Here is a 26,755-nt window from a genome sequence, read left to right on the forward strand (position 1 = left end):
GGTTTACACAGTTTACACCTGTCTGGTCAAATTAATCTCCCTGGAGCTTGCAAAATTAAATAGGTTTCAATACTGGTTTATAGTTAGTATACTTTTGATCTCACGTCTATATGTAAATCAGAGCCTTAAGTACTTCCAACAACTGCAAGCAGAATTCAGCTTACATAAGAAAGTATCCTATAAATACCTTCAACTCTGGAACATGCTTTAATGGCACAAAAAGTTACCCTTTTTCATCCTCGTCTCCAATATTCCACTATTTGATTTAATTATTAGGGCTGGGGACTCTAAGAGACTCATTTCAGAGATTTATGCACAACCTCAATGGGTCTCTGTATTACCTCCTATCGTGTCAATTTGAATGGTTACAAGAAATCAATAGGTACATAATGTTTCAGTAACCCATTTACAGTATCTTCTGTGGAAGGCCACGTGAAAATTTGACAGTGTCTGGTCACGCTGACTGGCTTAATCACTTCTATCCATTGCTTAGAAAGTCAAAATATGGAGTTTACCTACCCCATGGTTTTTGTCCTCTAAATCTCTACCATAACTTTGATGTATCCCTATCATGCAGGCTATGATGTTATCTAACCTCTCACTGTTTACTTCATGACTTGAAGCTGTAACGAATTGTAATTGTCTGTTATGGCCCGTACACACGATCAGAAAAACGTACGAAAATTACCATTTTCGAAGCAATTGCACAATAATCTGATCGTTGGTACACAGCTTTCAAGAGCTGATCACGACAATTCGTGCGAAATAATCCAATGGGACAAGCATGAAAGATTTTCTTGTAAGATACCAGATTGTATGATTTACGTTTACTCAGTACAGTTGTCGCCTGAAAATACAATAAAAAATAAAGTACAACACATTAGGTCACTTCTAAATTTTTATTCTGTTGTACTAGACTTTGTGTTAGTAACCTCTATTATCTTCCATATGAGACTAGCATGCATAATAAAAAAAAAAAAAACAAGACGATCAATCGCCCGATGATCTTATCGTACCAGGCATAAGTCTCCTTTGGCTTATCATGTTTTTGTACCTCGACCAAAACATTTTCAATAAAATCTGATTTGAAAAAACGTAATTTTAACCAGTCTTTTTTAATAAAATTGTTGTGTAGGTTCAAGAACAAGAATTTGAAGGCGATAACAACGTTGAGTTTGGGTATGATGCAGAATATGAGTGTGTAAGTATTATGTGCTACAACAGAACAGCAAATTCACCAGACTTTTTTTCAGTTTTCCCCAAAAAAATAATGATATCATATTGTACTTACTACAGAATCTATTTTGTATTTTTATGTTACTAAAAATGTACCTTATTGTTTCAATCCCCAACCAGCTATAATATCTGAAAAGCAGAGTAAAATAAAAAATCAACATAACACTGGAAGGTGATCTGTTTGTGTTCACAGCACCTCTAGAAATCTTGTTTCATACTTTTTAGTGAATGTTTCACTATCTGCACAGTGCTTCAGGCGGCCAGTTCCCTACACAGTGTAAAGAGCCGATCTCAGTGGCTTCGGTACCTTGTGATCACTGGGATGAACAGTCACAGTGACCACAAATGTAAACAATACTACTGTTTATGAACATTGGAGAGCCCATCCCTTCCTCTCACAAAAGAGGAGGGGGGCGAATTAATGAATTAATCATTCATTAATTGTCTATCTCAGGCAGCAGCAGATTTGTGGTGAGGGCTTGAAATTGGGGTTTTTTTCAACCTCTTTCTCCCTTATTTGAAATCTTGATCTTGTCTCTGTATTAGATCTGTAACCCTTATCCTGCATATTAACCCCCTTAACTCCATCCTTCCACTGTATGTGATCTGTACATAAACCTATTCACCTCCTCTTCCCTTGGTGTAGGATCTGTACATTTATAGTTGCACTATATCTAGTGCACCATTAACAAGCTTCATGTTTTAACCACCTCAATACTATCATGTTTTCTCATTTGCAAAAAATTGTGGCAAAAATTAGATCACCTTGGGGTTTCTACTTTCCAAAAAGCAGTAATTTTTGGGAAGTTTGTACTATCTTGGTAATTTTATTTGATGTACTGAATTTAAAGTGGCTGTAAAGCCACTTTGGTTTCCTCCTAAAATCCCCTGTGTTCTATTAAGTTATGTGCCCAACTGTATGTGCTTTATAAAAAATTTGCAGCCTCATACCTTTTTTCAGAGCGCCACTCGGCGCTCAGGCGACTGCCAGCTGCTCTCCTCCCCAGATCTGAGAACTACAGCGGGAGGGGACGAGAATCCCCCACTGACATCAGCTGGGAGGAGAGGAGGAGATAGGTGGGCGCTCTGAAATTAGGTGTGAAGCTGCATATTTTTTATAAAGCACATACACTCGGGCACATAACTTAAATGAACACAGGGGATTCTAAAAAGAAAACAATGTTATTATAGCAGAAGGAGAAGAGGGGGAGAGAGCAGATAGGCACTGAGCATAGCTGACAGGCAGGGAGGGAGGGGGAGAGAGGAAAGACAGTGGGCTGATAAACGTGGTCAGTTTACAGAGGGGAGGGCTGCACCAGGTAGGATCAACCAGGTATTTTAGTCTATAGAAAGGGATAAATTACACAGAACAAGCACTGAGCTGTTATTCATGCTTTAAAGAAACAGGTTACATTTTTATTTTTAGGGTTACAACCATTTTAATAACAGAAAGTAAGGGAACCTGGTTTATTTTCAAAAATATTCTGTTTTTTTTTTTTTTTCTTTTATTGTAAAACATAAAACATTGCCACAAAAGAAAGCTATATCTGTTTCAAAAATTATATAACATTCATTTGGGTATAGTGTTGTGCGAGTAATTATCAGTCAAGCTATCACCGCACTGAAAAAGGGCCTGCACAGAAAAAGGTATATACAGGCTAGCACTTAATTGGTTAAAGGACAAGTCCAAGAACTGTAAATTTCTAGACCGTAAATCATAGTACAGTATGGGAAAACCTCACCAATGGGGACATACACCTAAGAGAGGTGATGACCTTGCAATGTGAAAGGAAGATCTTGTTTTGATAAAGTGTGAAAGGGCGACATATTGAAGTAAGTTTTCTTCTAAAAAAAAAAAAAAAAAAAAATTTCCCTAATTAATAATGGGCAAGTAGAAAGGGTTGCATACCCTGCCTGTGTGCTGCTGTCTGTGTGGAAGCAGTGTTTTCTCTGCAAAGGTCTAGTTAGTACATCCCCTGTTGAGTCAGACCTACAGCTCTGCAATCAGCAAAACCTATACTTCCTGCTAACACAGAGAGCAATGGTACTTCTCTGCAGCATGCTGGCAGAGACAGGCTTTCCTACTCAGACTGAGGTGGCTTGCTAAAGAAAATGAACTGTAAGGCTTTGCACTCTTTTGTTTTGATGCACCTGGAATGTATTTAACTGATTTAAACTGAACATTCAATTGGACTTTAACCACTTAAGCCCCGGAGGATTTGGCTGCTAAACGACCAGGGGGTATTTTGCGATTCGGCACTGCGTGACTTTAATGGACAATTGCGCGGTCGTGCGACGCTGTACCTAAACAAATTTGAAGTCCTTTTTTTCCCACAAACAGAGCTTTCTTTTGGTGGTATTTGATCACCTGTGCGCTTTTTACTTTTTGCGCTATAAACAAAAAAAGAGCGTAAATTTTTCAAAAATAACAATATTTTTCACATTTTTTTATATGAAATTCCCCCCCAAAAAAATGTAAAAATCAAAATGTTTTAACATTTTCGGCCAATTTGTGTTATGCTACCTATGTTTGGTAAAAAAAATTGCAAAAAGCGTAATTTTTTTGGTTTGCGCAAAAGTTATCGCGTTTATTAACAAAGGGAAAGTTTTTTGTCATTTTTGGTGTTTTTTTTTTAACGCGTAATGGGGGCGATCTGCGATTTCTCTTTTTTTTTTTTGCGGTACTGCGACATTGCGGTGGACAGATCGGAGCCTTGACTGACATTTTTGACACTTTTGGGGTTACCAGTGACATTTCTACAGTAATCAGTGCTATAAATATGCACTGCTACTGTAAAAATACACTGGTAGCGAAGGGGTTAACTTTATTTGAGAGGGAGGGGCTGTGTGTGTCCCTAGGGGCGTGATTCTTACTGTGATTGGCTGTGACTTGAGGTGTAAGGACACTGATCAACGGTTCTACATAGTAGAACCGAGTGATCAGTGTTTTTACACCGAGGAGAATGACAGGTGGCTTGTTTACACAAGCCGCCTGACTTTCTCCCTCTCCCCCGACGATCGCCGAGTGACCGGCGGACATCGGGTCCGCCGGTCACACGCGCAGGGGGGTCCGTGACCGCGCGGGAGCGCGCCTCCGGCGGCGCGCGCTCGCTCCCTAGACCCTCCCAAGCTAGTGACGTTAATTAACGTCGCTTTGCCTGTGAGGGGCTGACTGCCGCAGTAAATATACTGTGAGCAGTCGGCAAGCGGTTAAAAGAGAAGCATTGCAATGCGTCACTTGTGAGTCACAAAGTACATTTACTTTTGTACTCCTGTGGCCCAGAGTCAGCTTAGGTTATTTTTCGCTGTTAGCTGACAGGACATAGCTGTGTCAGGCTCATTAAAGATTCCAACAATATTGTTGGGATTCACCTTGCTGCCTGATTGACCACTGGCTTCACCTTCCAGTGCCCGTCTGAGAGACAGAGCCTACTGTGTTTTCCTGCTCCAGTGATCAGCGGCCATGTGATTGTTCAGTTCTCAGTGTTAGAGTCGGCATTGGAAAGCTGTCAATGCTTTGAAAGTGGAGGTGAGTATGGATGTTTGCTTTTTGAAAGCCCATATTTCTCCTTGAAGCAATATTTATTAACGTTTCTCTAAAGCATACTGTAACTGTAGCCTTCTAATCAGTAGTAATCCTGAACAATATGGCAGGCATCTCCCAGTGCATGGACACACTCTACTTTTGCTCAAGTCATGAGTGCTTTATTACTGGAAACAACAACCACGTCTCTCATGCTGTGTTCACATCTCTCTGTTGGCTGCAGAGTAATAGGGTTATGTTACTGTCCAGAGACAAGGTGAGCCTGAAGGGGCAGGTCACACCTATGAGAAATGTGCACTTGGAGATGTCTTCATTAAAGCACTGCTGGCAGATTGCTACCAATTAGAAGGCCAAAGGTTCACTTTAGGCTACAAAGATGTCACTTTACTAATAAATTTATTTATATTTTTGGCAACAGGGAAGTGTCAAGTCAGATATATCCTATTCTGGGGATCAGCAGCCTTCACTCACCGATGTATTGTACTACTGCCAGGTACAGAAACCATTCACTTGCACGTTTGAATTTAATCTAAATTCTAAAATGTACAGTAAGGCTAGGTTCACACTTTTACGTGTGGCTGTGGGAATCGCAGCAATTCCTGCACCACCTCCACTAAAAATGCACTGCTCTGTGAAAACTCATGGGGCTGCCATTCATTCTGAATGGCACTCACACGCGTGTAAAATTGCATTTCTCTTTCGTTCATTAATGGACACAGCTCCTGATTCTTCTTGACCATTGGGTTATACTGTCCCCTACAGGAGTAGAACAATAGGCAGGAAAAAGCTTGACTACGCCTATGGGCAGTCCCAGGGGTATACACCCACACTCAGCTATATGCACTATTTTCTGCCTAGTCAGGAGTCCTGGCAATTTTTTTCCTTTTTAAATGGATTTTTTCCTATCTCTTTGTTATTTTGTTCCTGTGAGGAGGTTCCAAGAGGACCTGGTCTGGCAAGCCACGGGGGGCTCTTCCAGATCTGCGGACAAGGCTTCCTCTGCATGAAGGGCCACCCTCACCCGTATCTGGGGTAGGTGGATATCTTCACTTATTTCCTGATCCGTGGACCTCTCTGGTACAGGTCCACAAAGTCATTCGGTCCAGCTACAAGATCGAGTTTCGATCTTTTCCTCTGGAAAGGCTCTACCCTTACAACCTGCACTTGTCCCCAGTTTGCTTAGGGGGTCACTTTGGGGCAGTGCAAGACTTCTTACTTCATGGGGTGATTGTCACGGTTCCAGCTTCGGAATGTTTTCAGGGGTTTTACTCAAACCTGTTTACAGATTCCTGGAAGGAAGGCAGGGTACGTCTAATTCTAGACCTCAAGGCGCTAAACTGCTTTGTTTAGGTACAGAAGTTCCGAATGGAGTCCATTCGCACGGTAGTGGCATCTCTACATCTGGGGGATTTTCTCACTTCTATCGACATCAAGGACGCCTACATTCACATTCCAATATGTGTCGGTCACCAACGCTTCCTCCGCTTTGGCATAGGCGAGGAGCATTATCAGTTTCTGGCGTTTACCTTCTGGTCTCGTCTCCGCTCCTCGGATCTTTACAAGTGTTGGCCTTTTGTGCTAGCATTGTTGCATCAGCGGGGGATGATGGTACTAGGGTACCTGGACAATCTTCTTCTGCGAGCAGAGTCTCTGACTGCTCTGATGGACACCTTAGAGATTGCTCTGCGATTATTGTGCAAGTTCGGTTGGATTCTGAACCTTCAGAAGTCTGCTTTGGTTTTGTCCACAAAACTGGACTATCTGGGTGGATTCGGCCTCAGCCAGAGTCTTGCTTCCTCTGGAAAAACTCCAGAAATTGTAGGAGGCAATTCAGCTCCTGTTGTCCAGCAGATGGTTATTCCTCCGGGCTTACATACGGGTGCTGGGCCTGATGGTGTCTACCTTCGAGGCAGTTCTGTTTGCACAGTTCCACACGAGATCTTTGCAAAAAGAGATTCTGGTATCATAAGAAAAGAATCCACAGTCTCTAGAGGTGGCTTTGTTCTCCAGTACTTCAACAGGGAAATCCTTCCCCCCCTGTACTGGACAGTTGTCACCACGGATGCCAGTCTGTCCGGGTGGGGAGGCGTCCTCGGCACAGCTTGTGCTCAGGGGGTCTGGACTCAGGAAGAGGCAAGACTGCCGATCAATGTACTGGAACCTCGAACGATCAGATTTTGTCTGGATCATTGGACAATTCGTCTTCAGGGGTGTCCGGTACTAATTCAATTGGACGATGCCACAGCCGTGGCCTATGTCAATCACCATGGGGACACAAGAAGTGTCCTGGCAGATCGAGAAGTCGTCGGTATTCTAAGGTGGGCAGAACAACCGTTCCAACCCTCTCTGCTGTACACATTCCATGGAAGGTGCAGAGGTTTGTAGCATGGTCTCGGGATCCTCTGGCCGATGCCGCAGACGCATTAGGGGCTCCATAGTGTCAGTATCCTCTGATTTATGCCTTTTACCCTCTCAAGCTTCTGCCAAGACTTCTGTGCAGGATCAAGGCAGCAAGCGATTCCAGTCTTTCTAGTAGCTACAGACTGGCCTCGCTGGTCTTGCGCCGATCTGGTACGGCTGGTCGCCAATGCTCCTTGGAAACTTCCTCTCAGGGAAGATTTGCTGTCCCAAGGGCCTGAATTGGTCTGAATCTGTGATTCCTACGCTGTCGAAAGTTCAACTACTTCTAGGAAGATCTACCATCATACTTGGAAGACGTACGTTGCATGGTGTGAGTCTTTTGGGGTTCTCCCTCGCTCCTTTTTCGTAGCTCAGATCTTTGCTTTCCTCCAAGGTGGGGGGGGGGTTCCTCCAGTGTGGTCTCCATTACTGCCGTGGGTCCTCAAATTGGTGTTGTCAGTTTTCCAGGAATCTCCCTTCGAAAATATCGGGAGGTGCCCCTGCTTACGCTGTCCTATTTGGTGGCTATTACTTCTGCGCGCAGGGTGTCGGAGCCGGCGGCGTTGTCTTGTCATTCACCTTACCTGTTGGTTTACAGAGCCAAGGGGGTTCTTCGTCCCTGTCCGTTGTTCCTTCAAAAGGTCATCTCTGATTTCCATTTGAATATAGACATTGTGTTGCCTTCCCTATGTCCCAGGCCTAAACATCCTAAGGAAATTGCTCTGCATTCCCTGGATGTGGTTCAGGCAATCAGGGTGTACCTGGCAGCTACGGAGTCTTTTAGGAAGTTAGACTGACTGTTTGTACTAAGGGTTGGTCGCTTCTGGTCCGACCATTTCCAGATGGATCAGACAGACAGTGATTCAGGCCTATTCAGTTAGGGGTCAGGTTCCTCCTTTCCCTGTTAAGGCGCACTCTATTCGGTGCTACTAAGTGCCTCCTGGGCCTTCCGTCATCAGGCATCAGTGATGCAGGTTTGCAAGGCGGCCATATGGTTGTCTGTGCACACTTTTACAAAGTTTTATAAAGTGGATGTGTTGGCATCTGGGGATGCTTCTTTTGGCCGCAAGGTTTTGCAGGCTGCTGTTTAGCATACCTGGTCCTCTTTAAGGATGTATTGTTTTTTTCAGGTGAGCTCCAGTTGTTATGGTTGAGCTCCATGTTACCTGGTTGGCTATGGTTAGCCTTGGGAATTTGTTTCTGCTGTTTTCCCACCCCTTATGTTTGACACTGCTTTGGGACGTCCCAATGGTTAAGAAGAATCAGGAGCTGTGTCCATCAATGAACGAAAGAGAAAATAGGATTTTTGACTTACCGTAAAATCAATTTTTCTGATGTTCATTGACGGACAGAGCACCCACCCCTCTGGAGTTGGGTTTCTTCTATCACTGCTTGTAACAAAACTGAGTGCCTATAGCTGAGTGTGGGTGTATACCCCCTGGGACTGCCCATAGGCATAGTCAAGCTTTTTCCTACCTAGTGTCCTACTCCTGTAGGGGGCAGTATAACCCAATGGTTAAGAAGAATCAGGAGCTGTGTCTGTCAGTGAACATCAGAGAAATGGAATTTACGGTAAGGCAAAAATCCCATTATTTCCAATTTGCACTAAATCATGATTGCAGGATCCGACACTAGAAGGAGAGCTGTATTATACCGCAATAAGTTAGTCTGCTTGCTTAGCTACTAGTGAGTTTAAACCCACATAGAGAGTGCTTGTCTTCCAGTCAGACATGTGTAGTACACTTTCATTGTACATGCTGTATCTCTGAAAATGTTTTATAAATATTCTCCAATGCAATAAGCAAATGCAGCTGGCCTATATATATATATATATATATATATATATATATATATATATAGTTTTTTCAGGTGACCTCCAGTTGTAATGGTTGAGCTCCATAGATACAAAATATACATAGAAAACAAATGGGTTTAAAATATCAAAATGTAAAACATGAATAATTCTTTAGTGTTATTTAGATATTTGGAGCTGGAAATGTATACTAACTTCTAATGGCATTGTGTCCTTTTAGGCAATGTATGACATAGTTCAGAAACTAGACAAGAAGATGGATCTTCTCCAGAGGAAAGTCTCTGAGCTGCACCATGCTCAGATAAAATCACACTTAAAACCCGTGAGTCACAAATACATGCTAGTATACATATTAGTTGATGTTTCATATAGCTTGTTGAGTACTATGATTTTAGCTTAGATTTTGCTTATTTTTTTTAGAATTTTCAAATTGAAAGCATTACATTAAATCGAACTTCACTCAAAAAGTAAAGTACTGCTCATTCTCTCTCTCCCCAAACCCATAATTGAGATGCTAATTGTTTTTTTTTTTCTGTGGGGGGTAACAAATACTGTTGTATGTTGGTACCTTCTCCTATTTCCTTAATCTTCACCTATGTTGCTTGTTCCACTCTCCTCCCTACCCACAGCCTCCTTGGAAATGTCACATATCTAAGGATATGCTTGCACAGTGGAGAGCCTGCTGTGATTTATCAGGAAGTCATAGCTGGCTTCCAAATCCAAAATGGTGAACTGAAGGATTAGCTGTGGCAAGATAGTGCTCGACCCCTTAGATTGGTAAGTATCTGGTTTTTAACCACTTAAGCCCCGGAGGATTTGGCTGCTAAAGGTCCAGACCCCTTTTTTCAACTTGGCACTTCGTGACTTTAACTGATAATTGCGCGGTCATGCAATGCAGTACCTAAACGAAATTTACGTCCTTTTTTTCCCACAAACAGAGCTTTCTTTTGGTGGTATTTGATCACCTCTGCGCTTTTTATTTTTTGCGATATTAATAAAAAAAGAGCGAAAATTTTGCAAAAAAATGACATTTTCAACTTTGTCTTTTAAAAAATATCCAATATACTCAATTTATGTCATTTTTTTTGGCCAAAATATATTTAGCTACATGTCTTTGACAAAAAAAAAATCAATGAGCGTATTTTTATTGGTTTGCGCAAAAGTTATAGCGTCTACAAACTATGGTGTAAATACTGAAATTTACGAAGCTTTAATTTCTGACTGCCTATCTCATTTCATGAAGTGCTAAAATGGCGGGGCAGTACAAAACCCCCCCAAACTACCACTTTTTGGAAAGTAGACATCCTAAGGAATGTTCTGAGGGGCATGTTGAGCTCATTGAATATTTTATTTTTTTGTCACAGGTGTTTGAAAAATGACAAAAATAATTTTTTTTTTTTTTTTTTACACAAAGTTGTCATTGAAATGATATATTGCTCACACATGCCATGGGTATATGTGTAATTACACCCCAAAATATATTCTGCTGCTTCTCCTGAGTACAGGGATACCACATATGTGAGACTTTTTGGGAGCGTAGCTGTGTACGGGAGCCGGAAAACAAATCACCACCATCAGAATTTCAAAGGGCGTACATTTTTCATTGCATTTTCTCACTACCTATAACGGTTTTGGAGGCCCTGAAATGTCAAGATACCACAAAACCCCCCCAAATGACCCCATTTTGGAAAGTAGACACCCCAAGCTGTTTGCTGAGAGGCATGGTGAGTCCATGGAATATTTTATATTTTGCCACAAGTTTCGGGAAAATTACAATTTTTTTTTTTAATTTTTTTTTTTTACACAACGTTGTCACTAAAAGATAAATTTCTCACACATGACATGGGTATATGTGGAATGACACCCCAAAATACATTCTGCCACTTCTCCTGAGTATGGGGATGCCCCATGTGTGAGACTTTTTGGGAGCCTAGCTGTGTACAGGACCGCGAAAACCAATCAACACTCTCAGGTTTTCTAATGGCGTAAATTGTTCATGTCACCTCTGCACTACCTGTCGCAGTTTCGGAGGCCCTAAAATTCCAAAATAGCACAAAACCCCCCCAAATGACCCCATTTTGCAAAGTAGACACCCCAAGCTATTTGCTGAGAGGCATGGTGAGTCCATGGAATATTTTATATTTTGCCACAAGTTCCGGGAAATATATATATATATATATATATATATATTTTTTTTTTTTTTTACACAAAGTTGTCAGTAAATGATATATTGCTCACACATGCCATGGGTATATGTGAAATGACACCCCAAAATACATTCTGCTGCTTCTCCTGAGTACAAGGATACCCCATGTGTGAGACTTTTTTGCAGTCTAGCCGCGTACAGGACCCGGAAAACCAATCTGCACCTTCTGGCTTTCTAAGGGCGTAAATTGTTGATCTCACTCCTTACTACCTATCACACTTTTGAAGTCCATAAAAGGCCAAGATGGCACAAAACCCCCCCAAATGACCCCATTTTGCAAAGTAGACACTCCAATCTATTTGCTGAGAGGCATGGTGAGTATTTTGCAGCTCTCATTTTTTTTGGAAAATGAAGAAAAAACAGGAAAATGCATTTTTTTTCCTCTTTTTTCAATTTCCAAAACTTTGTGACAAAAAGTGAGATCTGCAAAACACTCAACATGCCTCTCTGCAAATAGCTCAGGGTGTCTACTTTCCAAAATGGGGTCATTTGGGGGGGTTTTGTGCTATCTTGGAATTTTAGGGCCTCCGAAACTGTGATAGGTAGTCAGGAGTGAAATCAACAATTTACGCCCTTGGAAAGCCTGAAAGTGGAGGTTGGTTTTCGGGGTCCTGTACTCGGCTAGACTGCAAAAAAGTCTCACACATGGGGTATCCCTGTACTCAGGAGAAGCAGCAGAATGTACATTGGGGTGTCATTTCACATATACCCGTGGCATGTGTGAGCAATATATCATTTACTGACAGCTTTGTGTAAAAAAAAAAAAAAAATATATATATATATATATATATATATATATTTCCCGGAACTTGTGGTAAAATATAAAATATTCCATGGACTCACCATGCCTCTCAGCAAACAGCTTGGGGTGTCTACTTTCCAAAATGGGGTCATTTGGGGGGGTTTTGTGCTATCTTAGAATTTTAGGGCCTCCGAAACTGTGATAGGTAGTCAGGAGTGAAATCAACAATTTACGCCCTTGGAAAGCCTGAAAGTGGAGGTTGGATTTCGGGGTCCTGTACTCGGCTAGACTGCAAAAAAGTCTCACACATGGGGTATCCCTGTACTCAGGAGAAGCAGCAGAATGTATTTTGGGGTGTCATTTCACATATACCCGTGGCATGTGTGAGCAATATATCATTTACTGACAGCTTTGTGTAAAAAAAAAAAAAATATATATATATATATATATATTTCCCGGAACTTGTGGTAAAATATAAAATATTCCATGGACTCACCATGCCTCTCAGCAAACAGCTTGGGGTGTCTACTTTTCAAAATGGGGTCATTTGGGGGGGTTTTGTGCTATCTTAGAATTTTAGGGCCTCCGAAACTGTGATAGGTAGTCAGGAGTGAAATCAACAATTTACGCCCTTGGAAAGCCTGAAAGTGGAGGTTGGATTTCGGGGTCCTGTACTCGGCTAGACTGCAAAAAAGTCTCACACATGGGGTATCCCTGTACTCAGGAGAAGCAGCAGAATGTATTTTGGGGTGTCATTTCACATATACCCATGGCATGTGTGAGCAATATATCATTTACTGACAGCTTTGTGTAAAAAAAAAAAAATATATATATATATATATATATATTTCCCGGAACTTGTGGCAAAATATAAAATATTCCATGGACTCACCATGCCTCTCAGCAAACAGCTTGGGGTGTCTACTTTCCAAAATGGGGTCATTTGGGGGGGTTTTGTGCTATCTTGGAATTTTAGGGCCTCCGAAACTGTGATAGGTAGTCAGGAGTGAAATCAACAATTTACGCCTTTGGAAAGCCTGAAAGTGGGGACTGGTTTTCGGGGACCTGTACTCGGCTAGACTGCAAAAAAGTTTCACACATGGGGTATCCCTGTACTCAGGATAAGCAGCAGAATGTATTTTGGGGTGTCATTTCACATATACACATGGCATGTGTGAGCAATATATCATTTAGTGACAACTTTCTGTAAAAAAACAACAAAAAAAAAAAGAAATAATAATTTTCCCGACACTTGTAGCAAAATATAAAATATTCCATGGACTCACCATGCCTCTCAGCAAATAGCTTTGGGTGTCTACTTTTCAAAAAGGGGTCATTTGGGGGGTGTTTGAACAGTCCCGGCATTTTACGCTCAATCTTAGCCACACATCACCCACTCTTCTAACCACTTGAAAACCAAGCCTTTTCTGTGCCTTTTTGTTTACATGAAAAAATATTTTTTTTTTACTAGAAAATTACTTTGAACCCCCAAACATTATATATTTCTTTAAAGCAGAGGCCCTATAGAATAAAATGGTGGATGTTGCAATTTTTTTTGTCACACGGTATTTGCGCACAGATTTTCCAAACGCAATTTTTGCGAAAAAAATACATTTTTTTTAAATTTATTGCACAAATACACTATATAATTCCAATTTGTTTGGTAAAATTTAAAAGATGATCTTATGCCGAGTTCATAGACACCTGACATGACATGCTTTAAAAATTGCGCACACCTGCGCAGCGGCAAAAACGTACGTACATTTTTAAAAACCTTTAAAAGTCTCTACAGGTTACCACTTTAGACTTACAGAGGAGGTCTACTGCAAGAATTACTGCACTCGATCTGGCGATCGCGGCGATACCTCACATGCATGCTGAAATTGCGGTTTACATATGACACTAGACCAACGCTTGCGTGTGCCATTGCGCGCAAGCACGGGGGAAAGGGGGCGGAGCTCGATTTTTTTTTTTTTGCTCTTTTATGTTATTTTGACACCTTTCCTTTAATTTTTTTTTTTTTTAAATCATTTTTATTGCTATCACAGTGAATTTAGATATCCCCTATGATAGCAATCGGTAGTGACAGGTACTCTTTTTTTTAAAAATTGGGGTCTTTTATACTCTAGATCTCTCCTCTGACCTTAATGCTTCTGACCACGCCAAAATTGGTGTGATAAAATACTTTCCCAATTTCCCAATGGCCCTGTTTATTTCTGGCGAAAAAGAAGTCATGAAATGCTCGTAGCCTCCGGCATCTTAGGCCATAGAGATGATTGGAGCCATTCTAATCTTCAATTAGCTCTATGGTTAGATAACTGAACCACCGGCTGCACTCTCGGGTTAACCGGTGGGACAGGAGAGCCCGAGAAAAACCACGGAAGGCTGCGGAAGGCGGCGGTGGGGGGGGGGAGGCCCCTCCCACTGCATGTAAAAGCAGTCTAGCGGCCAATTACCTGCTAGGATTGCTTTTACATGTAAGCCGACCACTGGCTGTAAAAAACGATACCAAGATGATGCCTAAATCTGCAGGCATCATCCTGGTATAACCACTCAAAGTCCAGCAACGTACCAGTACATTGCTAGTCCTTGTTTGGCATATAGGTTTTTTTTTTTTTTCATGCAGCCTGTGGGCTGAACGGAAAAAAAGAGAACCTATCAGAAATCAGCACAAGAATAATGCGTAGTATTACTCATCATTAACCGCCCAAACAACCACCCACTGAATTTAATGATGGGTATACACGGCGCTATCCACGTATACCAAAATAGGATTTTAACTGCAGTGCTGAAATCAGAAAATCACCACAGCTGCTATCAGCAAAGGTATCCATATATGCTGAGCGCAAACACTGTTTGTGTCAGAATATATAAAATCAATGCGTGGTAGCCGACAAGTACCTGCAAGAGAAACAGGTCACAAAAGAATGAAAAAACAAAGTACATTAAAAAAAAGTACATTAGGAAGAGTAGGACATATAAAATGACTGACAACAACAAAAGTTTTTGGATTCTCATCATTAACCGCCCAAACAACCACCCACTGAATTTAATGATGGGTATACACGGCGCTATCCACGTATACCAAAATAGGATTTTAACTGCAGTGCTGAAATCAGAAAATCACCACAGCTGCTATCAGCAAAGGTATCCATATATGCTGAGCGCAAACACTGTTTGTGTCAGAATATATAAAATCAATGCGTGGTAGCCGACGAGTACCTGCAGGAGAAACAGGTCACAAAAGAATGAAAAAACAAACAAAGGACATTTAAATGTACAGTAAGAAGAGTAGAAGGACATATAAAATGACTGACACAACAACAGTTTTTGGATCCTTTTATTTTTCTTTCTAACTGTTTCTTCATGTCTTGATTTGGGACTGCGATCTTCTGCGATCTTCTCTTCCAGCTTGGGTCTCTCAAAATGTCGATGGACATCCAACATCCTTCGAGACCCTGTGTTTGTGTGCCCTACACTGTGTCGTGCTGTACCCTACACTAATACTCCACTAGTGTATGGTAGCGCTCAAAACATTCCCCGATGCAGAGACCAGGTTGGTCAGGACATTTGGGACAATAATAACGGGTGTCACGCCTAAATCCGCGCCTGCGACAGACACGACATCTTCTTTGGGGCCATCTTTGGGTAGGGGTACTCGGGAGGGCATAAGGAAAATGCCTCTCATGCAGCCGGCTCACTGCATCTGGAAGGGGAAGTTGGGCAGGCATGCCTCCTGGGTACAGGTAGGCAAGGATGATCTCTTCCTGGAATTCCCGGAAAGATCCAGTTCGTCCTGACGCCTTGTATAGGACAAAGGCGTTCAGCATCGCCAATTGGAATAAATAAACAGACACTTTTTTGTACCAGCGTCTGGCTTTACGGGCAACTAAATACGGCGCCAAAATCTGGTCGTTAAGGTCCACCCCTCCCATGTTAAGGTTATATTCGTGGACACAGAGGGGTTTCTCCACAACGCCAGTTGCCGTAGTGATTTGGATTGTCGTGTCTGCGTGAAGGGAGGACAGAACATAAACATCCCGTGTATCCTTCCACTTCACCGCAAGCAATTTGTCCGTTTTCAAGCAGGCTCTCGCCCCCCGACTAAGACGGGAATCTACAAGCCGTTGGGGGAAGCCCCGGCGATTAGGTCGCACGGTGCCACATGCGCCAATTTGTAATTCGAGCAGGTGACTAAATAGTGGCACGCTTGTATAAAAGTTGTCCACGTACAAATGGTACCCCTTTCCGGATAAGGGTGACACCAAGTCCCAAACGATCTTACCGCTGCTCCCTATGTAGTCTGGGCAGTTGGGGGGCTCCACACAGCTATCTTTTCCCTCATAGACCCGGAAACTAACTGTATAGCCTGTGGCCCTGTCACACAATTTATACAGTTTGACCCCGTATCTGGCACGCTTGCTGGGGAGGTACTGTTTCATAGCAAGGCGGCCAGTAAATTTAATCAGGGACTCGTCAACGCAGACAACTTGTTCGGGGGTAAACAAGGCTGCAAACCGCTGATTGAAGTGGTCTATGAGGGGCCGAATTTTGTGGAGCCGATCGTATGCAGGGTCTCCCCGAGGACGACAGATTTCATTGTCGCTGAAATGCATAAATCGCAGAATTTGCTCATATCTCGCCCTGGACATGGAGGCAGAGTACATGCGCATATGGTGAAGTGGGCTAGTGGACCAATATAGCCGCAATTCACTCTGTTTAGTTATGCCCATGTGGAGGGAAAGGCCCAGAAAGATCTTAAATTCGGAAACCGTTAAAGGTTTCCAGCCGAATTGTCTGGCAAGGGGCGAATTTGGGTTGGCGGCGATAAATTGTTGAGCATATAAATTTGATTGATCCACAATAGATCTGAAAAGATCTTCCGTGAAGAACAGCTCAAAAAAGTTCAGGGGCGTAAAACCAGCTGTCTCCACGTGGATTCCAGGTTGGGCGGTGAATGGGGGAAGTACTGGCGCTGTAGTATCAGTGGGTTGCCAATTAGGAAATGCCAGCGCATCAGGGAGGGCACTATGGGCTCTACGGGCCTGTCTTCGAATACGCGGTGGCTGCGGGCCACTACTTGTGCTAGCCACCGCACCAGCTTCAACTGCACTTAGGGGACTCGCCACGTCACCAGGTCTTACTGCAGTGCTGGTTGTACTAGGTCCAGGGTGTACTAGGCCGCTGGCGCTTGCCAGGTCGCCAGAAGGATGAGCGGCACTAGTACCCACACTCTGCTCCATACGAGCACCCTGCGATTCCTGCATCTCAACAACACCAGAATGGGGTCTAACAGGGACCCATCTGTCGTCGGAGCTATCTGTCAGGGAGCCGCTGCTGTCATTTGGTTCGTATACTGACCCTGATTCTGCCGGTGAGGCTTCCCCATCGCTCTCACCTGACATGGTCATTATACTGTAAATAGCTTCATCACTGTACGAACGTTTAGACATTTTGGTAACTAAATTTACCCGTACAGTGATGCGACTCACAGGTAATAAAAGCACCTGGTTGTCGAAGATTATTTCAAGCGCTACCAAAAAAACTGCTAATGCTAGCAGGGATCAGGCCTGACTCTGCTAACACAGCGGTTTTGTGTCTTGTGTTTTTTTGTAAGTGACAGTAATCTGTTGATTACTACACTTACCTGGGTGAAAGGGTTAAACGCAGGTGCTGGCAGGAATCAGTGCTGATCGTGCAAACACTGCGTTTTGGGAACCCTAAACTATGGGGGCGCTAGTATAGTTCTGATCAGATCAGATATTGATCTGTTCAAACACTATACTAGAAATGGAAGTGTATGTGCGTGCGTGCGTGTGTGTGTGGCAATCAAGGGGTTATTTCTAAACTATGCGCTGGGGATCTGGGGGGGGTGGCGGGGACCCTAAACCTCCTTTGGGAAAGAAACTAGCTAGCTAGCACAACCTCAAGTCACAATGACACCAATACAAAATACAGTAAAAACAGTATATTATGTGTGTATTAGTGCTAATGTGACAGAGGGTGTAGGGGTTAACGGGATGTGATCAGGGGGGGGATCAGGGGTTTAAATCTTTATTGGAAGGGGCTGGCGGGTATCCTAAGGATAAAAGGAACGGTGGCAAGCGCTAAACCTGGTCACAAGTCACACTTATACAGGTATATAGAAAATGCTATATACTGTATACAGTGTGCGTTGTGGCAGGGGGTGTAGGGGTGATCAGGGGGGGATCAGGGGATTAAATCTTTATTGGGCGGGTGGGGGGGACCCTAAACCTGCTTGGGACACAAACTTAGTCGCCTGCGCTAATTCTGATCACAATCACACTAATACAAAAATACAAAAACACAGTATATTACGTTTGTATTAGTGCTGATGTGACAGAGGGTGTAGGGGTTAACTAGCGGTGATCAGGAGGGGATCAGGGGGGATCAGGGGCTCAAATCTTTATTGGGGGGGGGTGGCGGGTAATTCAAGTGGAAAAGGGGGGGTCGCAAGCGCTAGACCTGACCACAAATCACACTTATACGGGTATATAGCAAAATGCTATATACTGTATACGGTGTGTGTTATGGCAGGGGGTGTAGGGGTGATCAGGGGGGGGTCAGGGGCTTAAATCTTTATTGGGCGGGTGGCGGGGACCCTAAACCTTCTTGGGACAGAAACTTAGTCGCCTGCGCTAATTCTGATCACAATGACACTAATACAAAAATACAATAACACCGTATATTGCGTTTGTATTAGTGCTGATGTGACAGAGGGTGTAGGGGTTAACGGCGGTGATCAGGGGGGGTTCAGGGCGGATCAGTGGGTTAAATCTTTATTAGGGGGGGGTGGGGGGTAATTTGAGTGGAAAAGGGGGGGTCGCAAGGGCTACACCTGTTCACAAATCACACTTATACAGGTATATAGGTATATGCTATATGCTGTATATAGTGTGTGTTGTGTCAGGTGCTGTAGGGGTTAATTGGGGGGGCGATCGGGGGTGAAATGTGCCTATCTAGCTGTGTGTGATGTGCTTGGTGCAATTACTCACAGTAAGATGTGCTCACCTCTCACGCTGGATCCAAAAAGACCGTTGGGAGGGGAGGGCACATCTCCTCTAAGCCTGTGTTTACATTTCACAGGCTTAGAGGATGATCTGATTGGGCAGGACTGATCAACAGGTCCAGACCAAAAATGATTGGCCTGGACCTGATGACTGATCGGTTCTGAACCCAATCGAGTCATCGGCGGCGGCGGCGGGGCGCGGGAGCGCGCACAGGGCCGGCAAAAAGTGCTGACGTAGGCCTACGTCAGTTTGCCTGGCCGGGGCTGAGCGCCGACGTAGATCGTCGTGCGCCGGTCGTTAAGTGGTTAAAAGTAAGCAGTTACAGTATTTGTAGCTGTTCACTTTTAATAAAAAGAAAAAGCTTGGTGGAGTTCATCTTTAAAGTGTAGTTCTATTTTTGCAGCCAAATTGAGATAACATCCAGTTTATATTTGTTACATGTCTCTATTCACATATCATAACTTAAAATTGCGGATTCAGGACTCTCCAGCAAGAAAAAAATCTTACATACTTCTCTTTGTCTATCAAGGGGCTGGGCTGCTGTGTTTGCCATAATTAACCCTGTCTGTAATGTGCAGGTAGATCTTTATTATCAAGTGTAACTAGATTTGAACTCTTTTTTTTGTCCTAACAAAGGATTAAAACTAAAGAGGATAGGCTTCATGCACTATATGTTAATGATGACATATTTGGGATAGGATCACTCTTAACATTGTTCAAAAAATCCAGAAGTTCAACATGACACCTCCTCCTGAAAAACCTATTAAACAGGAGTGGGCAATTTATTTTCCTAAAGGGCCACATGAAAAACTAGGACTTTTGTGGAGGGCGAAACCAACAGTCCGAAGCAATTTCTGCGCAAATAACTATCCTAGGTACACGGTGCACATAATTATACAAGAGATTCGACCTTAAAACAAATATAAAATACAAATCCATATTGGAAACCAACCCAAGCTTGTTATATGGTAAGCTAGGTTAAACATACATAGTTAGCAGAGCATCCTCTCTGTGGGAACCCCATGATGGTATTTATATATTACTTCCGCTGTTATTCACGCCCTAGGCATGTGACATAATTTCTGCAGCAAGCCAGGAGTTAAGACTGACTGATGGGGGCATAGGCTCTGCCCCTAAACTATGGAGTAGAGAGCAAGACCCGGCAACACCTCCTCTCATTCCCTTAGTTGCATCATATCCTTGTTGCCCACCTCCTATAGTCTGCCCCAGTCATTCGAGGGGTGGCGCTGTCCCTCCTACACGGCCGAATGGGTTCAGAAAGGGCAGACCAGTGAGGGCCTCTGCCATCTTGATTGGACAGCCTTGGTATAGGGAACCCACACTCCTCCCCCAGAGTCATGGAGCAGTGTACCTAAAGAAGGGGGGGATTCGGAAGTTCGGGTAAATTAGAAAAAAAAACATATCATTCACCTTAAAATTAAAAGCAATGCAATTGTACTGCATGCATGACATACACTTATTTACACTTCACTGCTAATTTCATTGACTACACGTGGGCTGGATAGATACAGCCAAAGGGACATAAAATGCCCAGGTCTTATTTAAAAGGTAAGAAATATTTTTTTTTTGTTTGCTGTGTGAACCGGAAACACCTAACAAACATATAGTGGAGTTTTTACTGCAAAAGTAGAAATACACAATTCTATGTAAACTATAAAATAACATAAGCTGCACCTTGCAATTTATCTTGTATTTTGCTGCTTATATTTGGGTTGGGGATCAGAACTGGAGTCATGAAAGAAAATTTTTTGCAGGTGAGGTTGTTGGCTGCCCAAGTAATGATTATGCAACAGCCCTTTTGGTGAATTAATCTTTTTATTTGAGTATATGGTTTTTAATGGGTAATAAACAAATGTATCCAAATAATTTAAATAAGGAATGCTTATATAAAGAGTTGTTATAAAATAAGGTTTAAAACCAGTTCATGTTGAAATCACTTAAAGTGGTTGTAAATCTTCACATATATCTAGTGAAGTGACTGGGCTGGATGTGACAGGATGAAACAAATCCTCCTGCATAAGTTGTACCTGTTTATCTGCAGCTGTATTCCTCCTACATCCTTTTAAAGTGCAGAATATACACAGGATCTCTCAGCTCTGACAAGCAGTGATTGGGGAGCTGAAGTGAGGAGAGCTGATTGGAGGGAAGGGACACACTCCCTTAACCCCCCTCCCTGTCACCTTTTTTCTCTTGGTCTCAGAAAAACTTGTCAGAAGTTATTCATGCTGACAGCAGAGGAACAAGGCAACAGACAGAAATGACATTTCATGTTCTGGATTGAGACAAGTACACACTAAAGAGGGATATGCTTTGTTCATATTTCATGTCTGAGGTTTACAACCACTTTAATACAACCAGGTAACACTTTACTTCCATCCCTTGCCATGGGACAAGCAGCTCATATGTAATCCCAGACCAGACACCCTGGATAGTGTTCACCCTGATAAACTTATTAATTAACAGAACAGAATAGGGAGGCCTACTGTTACATCATAGAAGCTGAGTTTTTTTTTTTGTTCCTGATTCAGACCTACAGTATGTAGTTATAACATGCTGAGAACAAGTGGCTCTATGTGTGTTTTCTTCCACGTTTGACTTTGAGAAGCCACACATTGTGTTTATCCCCACAGGAAATTGTTGTTGACTTTTTGAAATTATTTTAGTTTTATGTGGTGAGCTTAAATGTTACTAGTGTTGTTTTTATCTCCAGAGACCGCTTAACCTTTCCCCAAGAGGTCCTCATGCCATACCTCAAGTAAAACTGAGACTACAGAAGCTAAACCAAAGCTTTCTCACCCCAAAAATTGCACAGCCTCCACCAAGCATTCCAAACAAGAAGATGGAAGAAGAAAACATGCATCTCCAGGGCAGCCTAGCCTTTGAATCTGTCCATACAGGAGCAATTCCAAGGGAAGCTCAACAGACTCAAAGGTCAAGTCCACCTCTACCAACTATTGTGTCAACCCACTCCTTGCTTCCAGTCATCAATGTAACAAACAATGACCACAGAGACATAAAGATCGAAAGCTTACCTGAAAGCACTTGTGCTTCACCACCTATCATTACTACTCCTCTGGCTGCATCATCTGTGTGTTCCGAATCAGCAAAAGAAAATATGAAAGAAATCAAGCCTGTTTTGCTGCCTCATGTAACTGTGCAGAGAAATGTCATCACAAGTGAGGAATTACCTTCATCTTCAGTTCAACCTATCCCAATTTATGGTGAGTTACAAAGTTTTAAAGGTGCTCCAGTGAAAACTCAAAATTCAACCTTGAAGTGCATACAGGGGGCATATCTGTAGGGCACAGGTGCATCCCACTTCATAAAATCATCCATAATCTGGTGTTGATGGGTCATTTGACTGGTGTAATTAACCTTACCTACTGTAAATATCTTGCCCCATCCTTACTTTTTAGGTTTTTACTAAATATGACCCTTAAGTTTGTATACTTGAGGTTTTGGAAGAGGAGGATCTAGCTGATGATACACTCCATCATTAGAGCTCTTTCTTAGCAAGGACAATTTCAGCAGCTATGGGAGTGCTGGCTGAGCAGCCCCTAACCTAGCTTCTGGTAGCTTCATTACTCAAAGACTGCTCTTGTGAGACCCAAATACTGCTGTATGCAGATATGCTATTGGTTGTAAGCCAACACTTTGATTCTTCAGGGACTCCTAGTAACAGAAACATCAGTTGGTGTAGCCCAGTGATAGTGAAAAAAGACCATTGCGCCTTTTCCCTGATATTATAAACGATGTGACCTAATCACTGGAAATTTCTGTGCTGATTTGATATATTTGGACTTAAAATAGAGGGGACCATTGTTGGCCTCCTTTTGAAAATGCTAATTGCCTGATTGTCTTTGATTTTAGTATTTTTTGACACTACAGCAGTGCACTTACCTTTAAAGGAGTTGTAAAGGCAGGAAGTTATTTTTTATCTTAATGCATTCTTTGCGTTAAGATAAAAAGCCTTCTGTGTGTAGCAGCCCCCCCCCTGCACCCCCTAATACTTACTTGAGGTCCCTCTCTCTCCAGGGATGTCCATGAGTTCCTCAACCGTCTGGTTGGCTGAGATACAGCCGTAGCGCCATTGGCTCCCGTAGCTGTCAATCAAAGTCAGTGAGCCAGTTGGGAGAGAGATGGGCGAGGCTGAACGGCAGCTCCATGTCTGAATAGACACAAGAAGCTGCAGCTTGGCTCGGGTGCCTCCATAGCAAGCTGCTTGCTTTGGGGGCACTTGATAGGAGGGAGGGGCCAGGAGCAGCAAAGAGGAGGATCTGGGCTGCCCTGTGCAAAACCAACTGCACAGAGGAGGTAAGTATAACATGTTTTTTATTTTTTTTTTTAAAACAAGACTTTACAATCACTTTAACAGCTGCTTTGTGGTAATTGCTTCAGGGGGCCAGTAGTTTGCCAGTTGCCAAACACAGTGGCTGAATCTGCCCCAAATGCTACAGAACTTGATCTCTGGGCAAAATGTACTTTTGGATGGCCTTGGAAAAAGTCAGACCCTTTGTCAATGTTTTTATTTTGTATTGTATAAAAATGTTATTATAATATTGTCTTTAATCAATTATAGAATTTCTTGGGGACCCCAATAGAAATATCAAAATCCCTGGAAGCTTTTTGGTGAAAGCCAGACAGAAAACACAACCTAAATATGCAGCTCGTTACTTGGTTCGTGCCCTGTTCCCTAAGGACATATTAGTAAACAGTGCTACAGGAGGCAAGGTGCAAGGACTTATGAGGCTTGATGTGAACAAGGTTTCAGCAATAAGAGGTATGTCTGTGACTTGGAATGTGCATATTATGTGAGGACACAATAATGCTCACCGTCATTTTTTTGACTGGTCAAACTTTAGATAAATAACTGTAATTGGCATGTATAATCCTGATATCCGCAGCCGTTTCTCATATGGAGCTCACTGGATATTCTGTAATCACATGACTTGTGATGTTGCAGAAACAAACTGCCCAATTCGCCCTAGGTACTTCTTTGAAGCAATTACCCTCTGAAGGGTGCCAGACAATGTTGCAGCATAGGCTTTTTTTGTGTGAATGACAAGGAATCCAGCCAACCTTTACACTGGTTATCATATGATTAGCCAGTCCACTTCAGTTTGGTATACTAGGTCCACAACAGAAGGGATAAAGCAATTTTTAGCAGCTTTAAAAACAGTTAATAGAGGGTTTTCGATCATCACTGATGTTCCTGAATTGATATAACAGTACAAACTCTTGTGGAAAGTTAAAATAGATGAATGGTCTGCTCTACAGTGGGTATAGAAAAGAATAACCCCCCCCCCCCCCCACCCCTTTAAAATAATCACATTTTGTTGCTTTTACAAAGGATCACTCATCTAAGTAGGGCTAGGTGTTATAAGGCCGACATCCCTGGAGAAATGTTAAAAAGAAAAACCCCCCTGAAGGGAATGGGACTTTGGAGGCCGAAATAACACCAAGTAATGAATTAAAACATGCGTTTATTAAATAGACATAAAATCAGCTACATGGAAAAAATACCAAAAATGCAATACAGAACATAACATGATAAAATACTTGTCAGATCAGACAAGAATAGGGTGAAGCACAGACTTCTAAAGGACACCCATCACCCTACGTGTTGCGGGAAACCCTTCATCAGGGGTGTGAGCGATGAAGTCCAAAGTGCTGAAGTGTAAGTATTTCTGCAATAGAAAGTACACAATAATAGTATACAAGCAAAAAGTATATAACCAAAAAGGTTTATGCAAAATACATCATATGCCAGAAAACAAAATCTCAGTTATCACAATACTGCAATATTGTACACATGGAACAACATTCAAAATGAATAACGTACCCAGAAAAAATGACCAATTCGAGTTGGAGAAAGAATGTCAAAGCAAGTCGACTGAAAGGAAGTAGGAAGAACGTCAGAGGTGGAGATGAAAAAGAGGTGGCCAAAATGTCTCCAAACACAAGTCCCTAGAGGGTCCATGTATGTGATAAAAAGTGGATATATCAACAAGGAAATTATATCTATGGAAATCTTCAATATATGACAAAGAGATGTATAACGATATGAAAAGCCTAGAGTGCACCAAAGTACCTGTCATGCAGAGGTCAATAGGCTCACTTGCATCAGAGTTCTGATATTGAATCAATATGGGTATATGGGACTGAAGCAATCACATTACAACTTGTGTTTGGAGACATTTTTGGCCACCTCCTTTTCATCTCCACCTCTGACGTTCTTCCTACATCCCTTCAGTCGACTTGCTTTGACATTCTTTCTCCAACTCGAATTGGTCATTTTTTCTGGGTACGTTATTCATTTTGAATGTTGTTCCATGTGTACAATATTGCAGTATTGTGATACTTGAGATTTTGTTTTCTGGCATATGATGTATTTTGCATAAACCTTTTTGGTTATATACTTTTTGCTTGTATACTATTATTGTGTACTTTCTATTGCAGAAATACTTACACTTCAGCACTTTGGACTTCATCACTCACACCCCTGATGAAGGGTTTCCCGCAACGCGTAGGGTGATGGGTGTCCTTTAGAAGTCTGTGCTTCACCCTATTCTTGTCTGATCTGACAAGTATTTTATCATGTTATGTTCTGTATTGCATTTTTGGTATTTTTTCCATATAGCTGATTTTATGTCTATTTAATAAACGCATGTTTTAATCCATTACTTGGTGTTATTTCGGCATCCAAAGTCCCATTCCGTTCAGGGGGGTTTTTCTTTTTAACATTTTGTTGCTTTGCATTCTGAAAAAAGGACAGACACAGTTTTTGTTTTATCCAGCGGTAATTATTAGCGCAACTTATAACATCGAAGTGAAAGATAAACAGTTTTCCGCCAGACATATTGTTTGGTGTTGAGGCCAAAATAATTAAATTTTAGTTCTCATCTGACCACTTTAAACGCACCTTACAAATTCAGAGGCCACCGGTAAAAGGTGGTATGGTCAGATGAGACTAAAATTGAATGATTTGGCCTGAATACCAAACGATATGTCTGGCAGAAATCCAATACAGCTCACCGTCCAAATAACACCATTCCTACAGTAAAGCATGAGGATGGTAATATCTTGTTATGGGGGTGTTTCTTTGCGTCAGGGACCGAGGCACTAGTCATTATAGAAGAAAAAATGGATGGGACAAAAAAAAAAACATGAAATTATTGAGAAAAATCTGCTGCCCTCTGCCAGAAAGTAGTCAATGGGAAGAAGGTTTACCCTCCAACATGACAGTGACCCAAAGCACACAGCAAAAATGACCACACAGTGATTTGAAGCAGAAAAAAGGGAATGTCCTTGCCTGGCCTAGTCAGAGCCCAGACCTAAAACCCATTGAAAATCTATGGAATGACTTGAAGACTGCAGTCCACAAACGGTCACCGTCAAATTTATCTGAACTTGAGAAGTTCTGCATAGAAGAGTGGGCAAATATTGCACAGTCTATTTGTGCATAGTAGAGACATATCCCAACAGTCTAAAGACTGTATATAAAGCAAAAAATGGTCAAACTAAATGCTGACACAAAGGGGTAATCCTTTTTCCCAGCTCAGTGATTCTGTTTTTATTTTTATTTTTTTCTGTCATGTTGGTGCTATATCTTTCACTTACTGTGGATATAAAAAGTCTACACCCCCCCTGTCAAAATGTCAGGTGTCTGTGATGTAAAAAAATAAGACAAAGATAAATAATTTCAGTACTTTTTCCACATTAAGTGTCCATTCACACTGGTACGACTTTTCAGACGACTTGG

General features: G+C 42.2%; 1 protein-coding gene across 1 annotated transcript in view; it reads left to right on the forward strand.

Moving 5' to 3' along the window:
- BEND2 (BEN domain containing 2) overlaps positions 1 to 26,755 on the forward strand; it is a 63,026-nt gene that overhangs the window by 14,453 nt on the left and 21,818 nt on the right. Inside the window, exons 3-7 of the mRNA XM_082246764.1 lie at positions 1,136 to 1,201; positions 5,199 to 5,273; positions 9,214 to 9,315; positions 21,704 to 22,214; positions 23,573 to 23,773. Of these exons, the coding sequence (XP_082102890.1) occupies positions 1,136 to 1,201; positions 5,199 to 5,273; positions 9,214 to 9,315; positions 21,704 to 22,214; positions 23,573 to 23,773 (955 nt within the window). The remainder of the gene's footprint in view (positions 1 to 1,135; positions 1,202 to 5,198; positions 5,274 to 9,213; positions 9,316 to 21,703; positions 22,215 to 23,572; positions 23,774 to 26,755) is intronic.

This window comes from Pelophylax lessonae, assembly GCF_965119305.1.
Source record: "Pelophylax lessonae genome assembly, chromosome: 2".
NCBI classification, from domain to species: Eukaryota; Metazoa; Chordata; class Amphibia; order Anura; family Ranidae; genus Pelophylax; species Pelophylax lessonae.